At 37.8% G+C, this 12,715-nt stretch overlaps 1 protein-coding gene and 2 long non-coding RNA genes across 3 annotated transcripts; 1 reads left to right on the forward strand and 2 right to left on the reverse strand.

Moving 5' to 3' along the window:
• Positions 1-1,242: 1,242 nt before the first annotated feature.
• On the reverse strand, positions 1,243-2,244 carry LOC147286896 (uncharacterized). Its single transcript, XR_015122091.1, has 3 exons — positions 2,127-2,244; positions 1,989-2,036; positions 1,243-1,297 (listed from the first exon to the last, which is right to left on the reverse strand). It is a non-coding gene; the product is annotated as an uncharacterized LOC147286896 (long non-coding RNA).
• A 6,039-nt stretch (positions 2,245-8,283) lies between these two features.
• On the reverse strand, positions 8,284-10,151 carry LOC147286897 (uncharacterized). Its single transcript, XR_015122090.1, has 4 exons — positions 10,019-10,151; positions 9,881-9,928; positions 9,138-9,189; positions 8,284-8,367 (listed from the first exon to the last, which is right to left on the reverse strand). It is a non-coding gene; the product is annotated as an uncharacterized LOC147286897 (long non-coding RNA).
• Positions 10,152-10,907: 756 nt separating this feature from the next.
• On the forward strand, positions 10,908-12,548 carry LOC147286898 (uncharacterized). The gene has a single exon (XM_086240848.1). The coding sequence runs from the start codon at positions 10,908-10,910 to the stop codon at positions 12,546-12,548; it is 1,641 nt and encodes a 546-aa protein (XP_086096974.1).
• The last annotated feature ends 167 nt before the right edge of the window (positions 12,549-12,715 follow it).

A 12,715-nucleotide genomic window follows, 5' to 3' on the forward strand; every position in this document is an offset into this window, starting at 1 on the left:
GATGAGAAAAATAGTTATGAGTAAGTAATTGTATATTGAAGTGGAAAGTTGCTACCCCTCCCCTACCCTATAGAAACCATATAAGTTCATTTACTCCATTGTGTTTGCTTTATTTCAATTGAGGAAATTACTAAGACTGAACTAGTGTCACGCCCCAATCCTGATTAAAATCTAATATCTAGGAGTGAAGCGTGACTTACGTCCTAATCGCAGATTTATAAAAAATTTTCTACAATTAAGACGTGAGAATAAAATAAAAATAAAATAAAATAAAATCATATAAAATAATTGAAGAGACTAAGTAAAGTGAAAATGAAAAATAGACTTTATTTAGCAAAATACTATTCCAAGAATACCATACTAGATGTTCATCTTCTTATATATTACAATGTATTGTTAAACAAACAAAACATAGTACTCCAGCAAATTCTCTAAATTTCCCTTGGGTATTCCACATCATTGGTCATATTTCCATCACCTGCATGATTTATTAGGGTGTGAGCTTTTAAGGCTCAGTAGGGTATATTTATCCCTCATGGCCAGTTATCACATTTAATCAATGTCTCAGTAAAAGAAAATAAACACAGATAATGATTTCAATTATATGCAATGCGAATGTGTGTACTCACTCTTTAACCATTCCCGTTGACACATACCCAAGACAAACAGGCCTACACGTCCCATACCGTGCATCCTTCCACTGTGGCCCCGAATGTCCCAAATATGAGCCAACACCCATCCGTCCCTTAAGCCCAAATATTTTGAATATAATTAATTCCACTTCTTCAAGATTCTTCCCCAAATCATGAGATCACTAGGTACATCTCCCTTTCTCCATGGTGTCTCTAATAAATCACGAGACCACCAAGTTCATCTCCCTCTCTTCTTGGTGTCTTAATTAATCATTTTCTTAACCTTGTTCACAATCACACTTTCCTCATGCACTTATGATTATGCATGTAAAGATAAACATTAATGCATGTATAGATAAATTAAATTGTACATGCATAATAATTCAACCTTACGCAATTTGAGTATATCACAGACTTATGAATTTCACAGTGCACACACAAGATTAATAATAAAAGTTTATTTACAAATATAACGCACTTAATACATTTAATGAAGAAATAACATCACAAGTAATAAAGATAAATATCACAAGAAAATGAAAAATAAATCACACAACATAACACAAGGATTAATTGTAATATAGTCCAATCATTGGGGAAATAGAGACCCTACCTTAATCTCTTGAGCTCGAGTTCCTTCTTGGTCCGTTCCTATGTGTTCGGGTCTAAAAGTTTTAAAAAAAATATAGTTTAGATATAACTTAATTAGATTTAATTTTATTTCACTCTCTTTTTAAGGAGAGTGTAACTCACACTCTAACTTAGAGGTGTCGGATTGACGCGAAACTTATACCATTGGACTCGTATCGAAAAATAGAGTTAGGGGGGTGAAAATTGGGCGAAAAAGGTCGCCGGAAACAGCCGCACGCGCCACCACGCGCCGGCGGTGCGAGTGGGGTGGCTGGCCGGGCACTGTTCATCGTCACTTTAAACAGCCCCTGTTTTTTTCCAGATTTCCAGTTTTTTTATCTCATTTTTTACTCGACTTTTGACCTATCAAACGTTCACCAAATTGAGCAAACTTATACTTGTTTTAAAGCTCTGCATCACCTCTTTACAATCATATAAAGAACATGAAAAACGGACTGTTAAAACTCAAGTTATAAGGCTCGAAAGGAGGCCATACAAACATGCGAATTTTCTGGAAAAATTTCCAGATTTTTCATACTTATTTGTTTTTCATTTTCCTTCAATTCCAAACCGCAAAACATGTTTCTAAGGCTATAATAAGACTATCTACAACCAAATTTTAGTTTTACAACCTAAAAGAAAGGCATGTAAATAAAATTATAAAACAACAAGTTTTGAAAAAATTTGTTAAGGACACCCATGTTTCCATGGGTTCCTTAAGCTCACCTTTTTATACCCCCCTTGAGTTCTAGAGAGGCTAAAAGCTGTGAGTTCCTACAGTAAAGAAAAACACAGAGACTAAGAGAGGTTAGTTTATGGAAAATTTAAAGAAAAACTTTTAAGATAAAAATTTCAATTTCTAACCTTTATAGAGTTTCTAACCTCTCCTTCTCTAACTCTTTCTAGTTCACTCTCTCTCTCTCTCTCTCTTTCTCTCTCTCTCTCTCTCTCTCTCTCTCTCTCTCTCTCTCTCTCTCTCTCTCTCTCTCTCTCTCTCTTCTCTTTTTCTCTCGGGTTTCTTCTTTGTCTCCTCTGTTCAGTTTTCTTTGTGCTGCTCTTTTTGTTGCTCAAGACTATTCTTATAGTCTAATTGGCAAGCATCTTTAGTTAAGAGGAATGTATCTAATGATTATTTAGATAAGCTGATGGCGTTGGTTATTATCTTCAAATCCATTTAGTTTCTTTTTTTTTTTTTTTTTTTGTTGGGCTTTTCATTTCTTGTAAAACAATTGGGCTAAAGCCGAAACTTAAAAGTTTAACCCAAATTTAAAGCCCAATAAATATTATTATTATTATTATTAATATATATTTTTTTTTTTGGACACTACAATCTACCCACCTAAAAAAAAAATTTCGTCCTCGAAATTTAGACGTACCTGTGTCAAAAATCTCTGGATATTTTTTGCGCATGTCAGATTCTAATTCCCATGTAGCTTCTTCTACATTCCCATGTTGCCACAAAACCTTGACTAATGGAATGGTTTTTGTGCGCAAAACTTGTTCTTTGTGATCGAGTATCTGAATTGGTCGATCTTCAAAAGATACTTGCTCATCAACGTTGAGTTCTCCCCAGTCCAAAACGTGTGCTGGATCTGGTTCATACTTCTGAAGCATAGATATATGAAAAACATTATGGATACTAGAGAGTTGAGGAGGTAATGCTAATCGATATGCTACCTCTCCAATCCGTTCGAGAATTTCAAACGGTCCGATAAATCTTGGAGCAAGTTTCCCAGATTTCCCAAACCTCTTAACTCCGCGTCGTGGCGAGACTTTGAGAAAAACATGATCGCCCACGTTGTATTCTAGTGGCCTTCTTCGTCGGTCTGCATAATTCTTTTGCCGACTTTGAGCAGTAAGCAAGCGTTGTCTGATGATCTTTATCTTCTCTGTGGCTTCTTGGACCAAGTCTGGTCCTAACAAAATATCTTCTCCCACTTCAGCCCAACACAAAGGCGATCTACAAGGTCTTCCATAGAGTGCTTCATAGGGTGCCATCCCTATGCTAGACTGGTAGCTGTTGTTATAGGCAAATTCTGCTAATGGTAGGTGGTCTTCCCAATTTCCTTGAAAATCTAGTATGCATGCCCTCAACATGTCTTCCAAAATTTGGATAGTTCTCTCAGACTGTCCGTCCGTTTGGGGATGAAAAGCACTGCTGAGGTTCAGTTTCGTTCCAAGTGCATGCTGTAAACTTCCCCATAATCGAGAAGTGAATTTAGAATCTCTGTCTGAAACGATCGAAATTGGGATTCCGTGTAGTCTTACTATCTCCCTAATGTATAGCTTTCCCAATGTTTCGGTGGAATCAGTGGTTTTTACGGGTAGAAAATGAGCAGATTTGGTTAAACGATCTACAATAACCCATACAGCATCTCGTCCCTTTGACGATCGCGGTAGCCCCGTCACGAAGTCCATTGTGATGTTATCCCATTTCCATTCAGCTACAGGTAGTGGTTGGAGCATCCCTGCTGGTTTTTGGTGTTCTGCTTTCACCTGTTGGCACGTGAGGCACTTTGCAACATAAGTCGCTATTTCTTTTTTCATGCCCTTCCACCAGTATTGTCGCCGAAGATCGTGGTACATCTTAGTGCTACCTGGATGGATGGTGTAGGTAGAAAAATGAGCTTCATGTAATACTTCGTCTCGCAAATTCGGGACTTCAGGCACGTATATCCTTCCCAGGTATCTTAATCCACCGTCTTTGGGAACGGTCCATCCTTCATTTTCACCTTCTGCAGCGAGCTTTTCACGTATGGATTTGCAGAATGCATCTTCTTGTTGCTTTTCAATGACTTTTTCCTTTAAGCTTGGTTGAGCAATTAAATTGCAAAGATAAGCATCATTGTTATTGGCGTCAACGTATAGATTATATTCACGAATGGCTTCTACAACCTTCCACTTCTGAATCCGTAAGCTTCCCACCGTTCCTTGAGATTTTCTACTCAATGCATCTGCGACTACGTTAGCTTTTCCTGGGTGATAATGTAGTCCAAAATCATAGTCTTCTAAATACTCCATCCATCTTCGTTGTCTCAAGTTAAGCTCCTTTTGCGAGAAAAGGTACTTCAAACTTTTGTGATCGGAATAAAGTTCAAAACGTTCGCCATATAAGTAATATCGCTATACCTTCAAAGCATGAATAATAGCTGCAAGCTCCAAATCGTGTGCAGGATAATTCTTTTCATGTGACTTTAGTTGTCGAGAAGTATAGGCTATGACCTTGTCAGATTGCATTAAGACACCTCCTAATCCTTGTAAAGAAGCATCAGTGTAGACTACATAGCCTATACCTCGCTCAGGAATGATTAGTACTGGGGCAGTGGTTAATCGCTTTTTTAGTTCCTGGAATGAATTCTCGCACTCCTCGTTCCACTCGAACTTTGCCCCCTTACGTGTCAACTTTGTCATTGGGGCAGCGAGTCGGGAGAAATCTTTTATGAATCTTCTGTAGTAGCCGGCTAGCCCAAGGAAACTCCGTATTTCAGTGACATTTTTTGGTTGATTCCATTTCAACACTGCATCAACTTTGGAAGAATCTACTGATATACCTTCTTTAGAAATCACATGCCCTAAGAATTTTACCTCTGTTAGCCAAAACTCACATTTGCTAAACTTGGCATATAACTTGTGTTCTCTCAGCGTTTGTAAGACGTAATGCAAGTGTTGTTCATGTTCTTCTTTAGATGAGGAATAGACGAGGATGTCATCGATGAATACGATCACGAACCGATCTAGGTAAGGTCGAAAAATTCGGTTCATCATATCCATGAAGGCTGCTGGTGCGTTCGTTAAGCCGAATGGCATCACCAAGAATTCGTAATGCCCGTATCGAGTTCGAAAGGCTGTCTTTGGTACATCTTCCTCCTTGATACGAAGCTGGTGGTATCCAGATCGAAGGTCTATCTTGGAAAAGAAACAAGATCCTCTTAGTTGATCAAATAAATCATCGATCCGAGGCAGCGGGTATTTGTTCTTTATTGTGACTCTATTTAGCTGGCGGTAGTCGATACACATCCTGAGAGATCCGTCTTTCTTCTTCACGAAAAGAGCTGGTGCACCCCATGGTGATGTGCTGGGACGAATGAACCCTTTTTCTTGCAATTCCTGAAGTTGAGTCTTCAGCTCCTTAAGCTCTGCCGGTGCCATTCGATGTGGAGGTATAGAGATAGGTGATGTGCCTGGATAAACTTCTATGGTGAACTCTATTTCTCTTTTCGGGGGTAATCCGGGCAAATCATCTGGAAATACATCTTCGTATACTTGCACCACTGGGATGAATTCAATCTGCGGTCCATCTTCTTTTTCGATCTTGAGGTTAGCGATTAAGCTCCTAAAGTCATCCTCTTTTAAGTTAACAGTTAATCTAGGATGGTGAGTTTCCCTATCCCCGTAAAATTTAAATGTTTGTCCATCCGATGTACTTACCGTTACCATTTTTCTTCTACAGTCGATAATAACTTGGTATTGTGTGAGCCAATCCATTCCGAGGATGATATCGTACTCCGACATGTCCATTATCATCAACTCAAAATATACTTTATGACCCGCTATTTCTATCATGCAATTTTTACATATTCTATCAATTTTTCTAGCACCTCCTAACGGAGACCCAACTTTCAGTGGAAAATTCATGAATTTAGATTCTAACTCAAGGATGGATGCAAATGACTTTGAGATGAAAGAATGTGTAGCGCCAGAGTCAAACAATATTTTAGCCCAAGAATTAAATACTAGGAATGTACCTTCCACCATCTCTGGTTCTGTTGACTCCGCCTTTGCTCCCATAGCATACACTCTTGCCTGGGCAGGTTGTTCAGAACGTTTTATACCGGGTGGAGGTTTAGGTCTTATTTGAGTGGGTTGTCTTCCGGGACGTGGTGGCTGTTGTACCATCGGTGGCCTCCATTGGTTCTGTTGTGGCGGGTACGGAGTACGGTATTGGAATTGAGGTGCGTGAGGAGCCTGATATGTCTGCAATTGTGGACAGAATCGTTGGGAATGCCCAGCTTGCCGGCAGTGATAGCAAATTATTGAGTCTCGGTTCACCACATTTGATCTTGGTGACGGAAGTTGAGAAGGTCCAAACCTTGGGCGCTTGCTACTTGGTCCTCCACTTGCATTCTTATGAATCCAATTTTTCCTTACCTCTGGAGTACTTCGTTCAGCTATAAGTGCTCGATCTACGACATCTGCATAACGAGTTAATTTGAGGATATCCACTTTTTCTTTGATTGCAGGTCGAAGACCTTCCTCGAACCTTTTTGCTTTTGTAGCATCATCAGGTATCATGTAAAGCGCAAAACGTGATAGTTCTTCAAATTTGGCTTGATACTGGACCACAGTCATTTCCCTTTGGAGAAGGTACATGAATTCACGTGCTTTTGCTTCTCGTACAACTCCAGGAAAATATTTTTCAAGGAAGATCCTCTCAAACTCTTGCCAAGTCATATTTTCTGTGTCTTGCATCCCTTGAACTGATTCCCACCAATGATATGCCTGTCCCTCAAGATAAGAACTGGCAATAGTTACTCGCAGTCCTTCTGGTACCCTCTGATTCATCATACTTCTTCTGATTTGACGTAACCATTCTTCTGCTACTATTGGATCTGGTATACCTTTAAAGACAGGGGGTCGAGATTTTCGAAATTCTGCTTGAATTCGCATGACTCGTTCCACTTCATCTTCTTCGTGACGTCCTCGATTGCTTTCACGAATCGCATTTGCCATGTCTTGAATAGCGGCGATTACTCCATCGTTTCCATTCAACACGTGGTTCGCATCCTCTGCTTCTCCAGCCATCTTTTTAGAATAAGAGTTAATGCTAGTTAGCATTTCTACAAATATAAAATAATTTCCAAACTTATTTACCGCAAATACATATATAATCTATAACCACACCACAAAAAGGGTAAACAACCATTTAATATTATAGTTAGAAATCTAGGTTTTTTTTTTTTTTTTTTTTTTTTTTTTTTTTTTTTTACTTTGTCATCTTTTACAACTCCTACCCTCCATTTTCCTTTTCCTAGTGTCTAAGTCAAAAATATTTCCAAAACATTCCCCAAAATATTTCCACCAAAATATTTCCAGTTGCCAAAATCAACCCCCCCTAAATATGGTCATATTTAAGCTAATTTTTAGTGCACTCTATCCTACTCGTCGTCAGAACTATCATCTGTGACTGGTGGTGGGGGTGTGTGGGGCTCGCCACAAGCTAACTTTGTAGAAATCTCTGTCACATGTGCCACTGCTGCTATAGGTATTGCTTCCATAACCTGTTGTTCTGCATGTAAATTTTGTGCTACTGCTATCTCACGGGAAATCTCATAAATCTCATCATCCATAGCCAACTCTAATGCCCCAACTAAAGCCCGAGCCTGTCCTCTTACACTGTGTCGAACCATCTCCCTTTGAGATGCTGGTGCAAGGTGAGGAAACAAAATCAAGATATCTCTAATCTCATTAATCAAAAAGTTACGAGCATCCTGATTGACCGCTTCATCATATACCGCTTGGTTAAGAGGAGCTATCCCCTCAGGACCGATGCGATAACCCCCCCATCTATCCATTCCTTCAATTACATCCATACTGTCAACATAATTAATTTGTCCATAGGGTTAGTAGAACATAAACAAATAAATATTGAATACAAACAGCAAACAAAAATCAATCATATACATACATATATTATTTCTTTTACCTTTTAAAATCGTAGATGAAATATAATCCTACTCAATTTGTCCCATTTCTATAAGCTCTGATACCAACTTGTCACGCCCCAATCCTGATTAAAATCTAATATCTAGGAGTGAAGCGTGACTTACGTCCTAATCGCAGATTTATAAAAAATTTTCTACAATTAAGACGTGAGAATAAAATAAAAATAAAATAAAATAAAATCATATAAAATAATTGAAGAGACTAAGTAAAGTGAAAATGAAAAATAGACTTTATTTAGCAAAATACTATTCCAAGAATACCATACTAGATGTTCATCTTCTTATATATTACAATGTATTGTTAAACAAACAAAACATAGTACTCCAGCAAATTCTCTAAATTTCCCTTGGGTATTCCACATCATTGGTCATATTTCCATCACCTGCATGATTTATTAGGGTGTGAGCTTTTAAGGCTCAGTAGGGTATATTTATCCCTCATGGCCAGTTATCACATTTAATCAATGTCTCAGTAAAAGAAAATAAACACAGATAATGATTTCAATTATATGCAATGCGAATGTGTGTACTCACTCTTTAACCATTCCCGTTGACACATACCCAAGACAAACAGGCCTACACGTCCCATACCGTGCATCCTTCCACTGTGGCCCCGAATGTCCCAAATATGAGCCAACACCCATCCGTCCCTTAAGCCCAAATATTTTGAATATAATTAATTCCACTTTTTCTTCAAGATTCTTCCCCAAATCATGAGATCACTAGGTACATCTCCCTTTCTCCATGGTGTCTCTAATAAATCACGAGACCACCAAGTTCATCTCCCTCTCTTCTTGGTGTCTTAATTAATCATTTTCTTAACCTTGTTCACAATCACACTTTCCTCATGCACTTATGATTATGCATGTAAAGATAAACATTAATGCATGTATAGATAAATTAAATTGTACATGCATAATAATTCAACCTTACGCAATTTGAGTATATCACAGACTTATGAATTTCACAGTGCACACACAAGATTAATAATAAAAGTTTATTTACAAATATAACGCACTTGATACATTTAATGAAGAAATAACATCACAAGTAATAAAGATAAATATCACAAGAAAATGAAAAATAAATCACACAACATAACACAAGGATTAATTGTAATATAGTCCAATCATTGGGGAAATAGAGACCCTACCTTAATCTCTTGAGCTCGAGTTCCTTCTTGGTCCGTTCCTATGTGTTCGGGTCTAAAAGTTTAAAAAAAAATATAGTTTAGATATAACTTAATTAGATTTAATTTTATTTCACTCTCTTTTTAAGGAGAGTGTAACTCACACTCTAACTTAGAGGTGTCGGATTGACGCGAAACTTATACCATTGGACTCGTATCGAAAAATAGAGTTAGGGGGGTGAAAATTGGGCGAAAAAGGTCGCCGGAAACAGCCGCACGCGCCACCACGCGCCGGCGGTGCGAGTGGGGTGGCTGGCCGGGCACTGTTCATCGTCACTTTAAACAGCCCCTGTTTTTTTCCAGATTTCCAGTTTTTTTATCTCATTTTTGACTCGACTTTTGACCTATCAAACGTTCACCAAATTGAGCAAATTTATACTTTTTTTAAAGCTCTGCATCACCTCTTTACAATCATATAAAGAACATGAAAAACGGACTGTTAAAACTCAAGTTATAAGGCTCGAAAGGAGGCCATACAAACATGCGAATTTTCTGGAAAAATTTCCAGATTTTTCATACTTATTTGTTTTTCATTTTCCTTCAATTCCAAACCGCAAAACATGTTTCTAAGGCTATAATAAGACTATCTACAACAAAATTTTAGTTTTACAACCTAAAAGAAAGGCATGTAAATAAAATTATAAAACAACAAGTTTTGAAAAAATTTGTTAAGGACACCCATGTTTCCATGGGTTCCTTAAGCTCACCTTTTTATACCCCCCTTGAGTTCTAGAGAGGCTAAAAGCTGTGAGTTCCTACAGTAAAGAAAAACACAGAGACTAAGAGAGGTTAGTTTATGGAAAATTTAAAGAAAAACTTTTAAGATAAAAATTTCAATTTCTAACCTTTATAGAGTTTCTAACCTCTCCTTCTCTAACTCTTTCTAGTTCACTCTCTCTCTCTCTCTCTCTCTCTCTCTCTCTCTCTCTCTCTCTCTCTCTCTCTCTCTCTCTCTCTCTCTCTCTCTCTCTCTCTCTCTCTCTCTCTCTCTCTTTCTCTTTTTCTCTCGGGTTTCTTCTTTGTCTCCTCTGTTCAGTTTTCTTTGTGCTGCTCTTTTTGTTGCTCAAGACTATTCTTATAGTCTAATTGGCAAGCATCTTTAGTTAAGAGGGATGTATCTAATGATTATTTAGATAAGCTGATGGCGTTGGTTATTATCTTCAAATCCATTTAGTTTCTTTTTTTTTTTTTTTGTTGGGCTTTTCATTTCTTGTAAAACAATTGGGCTAAAGCCGAAACTTAAAAGTTTAACCCAAATTTAAAGCCCAATAAATATTATTATTATTATTATTATTATATTTTTTTTTTTTGGACACTACAACTAGGTGTATAATTTTAAGATGCATTGTGCTAGCTTGAAATATCTAATTTAGATCAGCCTGCAGGTTAGTGTTGATTTCCTCTCTGTCACCTACTCTGTCTCTCTTATTCTTGTTCTAGTTCTGGGTGAAGTTATTGTGGCTTGATAAAAATTTGGGGTATTTTTCTGGGTTTAGTTAATATTCATGGGTTGTGTTAAATTCTCTGGTTTGTGATTGATTTTACTGATATGGGGTTTATTGGGTTTTACTGATATGGGTTTTACTGTAAGACCAGTTAGCTTTCAATTGCATGCCCATGTTCAATGGTATAGTGGTTGTGTTTAGTTTATCTTTGTATTTTTTTTGTTTCACTAGAGTCAATATTTGGTATGATTTTATAAATGACATGCATGTTTATATGGACAAGTCAAAGATGGACAAGTCATGGATGTATGCGGATAGAAGATCAAGGGCATATGAGTTAGGGATTCAAGAATTCTTCAAGTTTGCATTACAGCATGCTAGAAACCCAAACCTCATTCATTGTCCTTGCCAAAAATGTGGAAATATGAGACAATTTGGGATTGGAGTTATAAGGGATCATCTATATTTTAATGGGGTTGACCAAAGTTACCAAAATTGGATATGGCACGGAGAAGTTTCTAGTACATTTGCGAATGCAGCTAGAAGTGTGGAGGAACAAGAAGATAATTTTGTCTCCGAAACAGTGGATATGGGAGATAATGAAGAGGAAGAATTTTCAAATGATTCTAACGATTTCATGAATTTGGTTGGGGATGGCGATGAACCTTTGTATCCTGGTTGTGATAAATTCACCAAGTTGGGAGCACTGGTAAGATTGTACAATTTGAAAGCGAAGCATGGATTGAGTGATGCAAGTTTCACTGACTACTTGATTGCCTTTGGAGATTTTCTTCCATCAGGTAATAACATACCCACATCTATGTACGAGGCAAAGAAGATTTTGTGTGCTTTAGGGATGGACTATGAGAAAATACATGCATGCCCTAATGACTGCATCTTGTATAGAAATGAGTATGCAGATGAGATTAATTGCCCTAACTGTAATGTGTCAAGGTGGAAGTTAAGTAGGTATTCAACTATTAAGGAGGGGGTGCCTGCGAAGGTGTTGTGGTACTTTCCCATTATCCCAAGGTTTAAAAAGATGTTTCAGTCTAGTAAAACATCTGAGAGTTTGACTTGGCATTATGATAAAAGAGTGAAAGATGGTAAGATGCGGCATCCTGCAGATTCTCCATCTTGGAAGTTAGTGGACGATAAGTGGCCTGAATTTGCTGAAGATCCTAAAAACCTTAGGCTCGCACTTGCATCTGACGGGTTCAATCCCCATAGTTCTTTAAGCAGCAGATACAGTTGCTGGCCAGTTTTACTTGTCACTTATAACCTTCCACCATGGTTGTGTATGAAAAGAAAGTTCATGATGCTGAGTCTATTGATTTCTGGTCCTAAACAACCTGGAAATGATATAGACGTTTACCTAGCACCTTTGATTGATGATTTAAAAAGTTTATGGAAGGGAGTTGTAGGAGTGTATGATGCATACAAAGGAGAGTATTTCACTCTAAAGGCTGTATTGTTGTGGACAATAAACGATTTTCCAGCCTATGGTAACTTATCTGGCTGTGTCGTAAAAAGATATAATGCATGTCCAATATGTGGAGAACACACAAAACCCCACAGGTTGGTCCACGGTAATAAATGCTCATACATAGGCCATCGAAGATTCTTACCACGATTTCATCCTTATCGAAATCAAAGGGCTGCATTTAATAATCGTCAAGAACTTTCTCCAGCTCCTGTGCCATTAAGTGGAGAGGAAGTATTGGCAAAGGTGGATAGTCTTAATTTCTTGCCTTTCGGAAAAAAAAAAAGTGGCCCCGTAACCATGTGGAGGGTGATACAAGAGCGTGTTGGAATAAGAAGTCAATCTTTTTTGAACTGGAATATTGGAAATATCTTCATGTTCGCCATATTCTCGATGTTATGCACATTGAGAAAAATGTATGCGATAGTATTATCGGTACATTGTTGAACATTCCTACAAAAACAAAAGACGGTCTTGCTGCTCGTTTAGATCTTCTGGACATGGGGGTACGTACTGAATTAGCACCTATTGTTGGAGAAAAAAGAACACATCTGCCTGCAGCAAGTTGGAATCTGTCTAGGGAAGAGAAGAGAACTGTATGCAAATCCTTTCTT

The sequence above is a fragment of the Dryas octopetala genome, chromosome 4, assembly GCF_963921425.1.
Source record: "Dryas octopetala chromosome 4, drDryOcto1.1, whole genome shotgun sequence".
Classification (NCBI taxonomy): Eukaryota; Viridiplantae; Streptophyta; class Magnoliopsida; order Rosales; family Rosaceae; genus Dryas; species Dryas octopetala.

Coding starts and splice junctions, on each gene's coding strand:
- LOC147286898 (XM_086240848.1), top strand. CDS start 10,908: ATGGACAAGTCATGGATGTATGCGGATAGAAGATCAAGGGCATATGAG.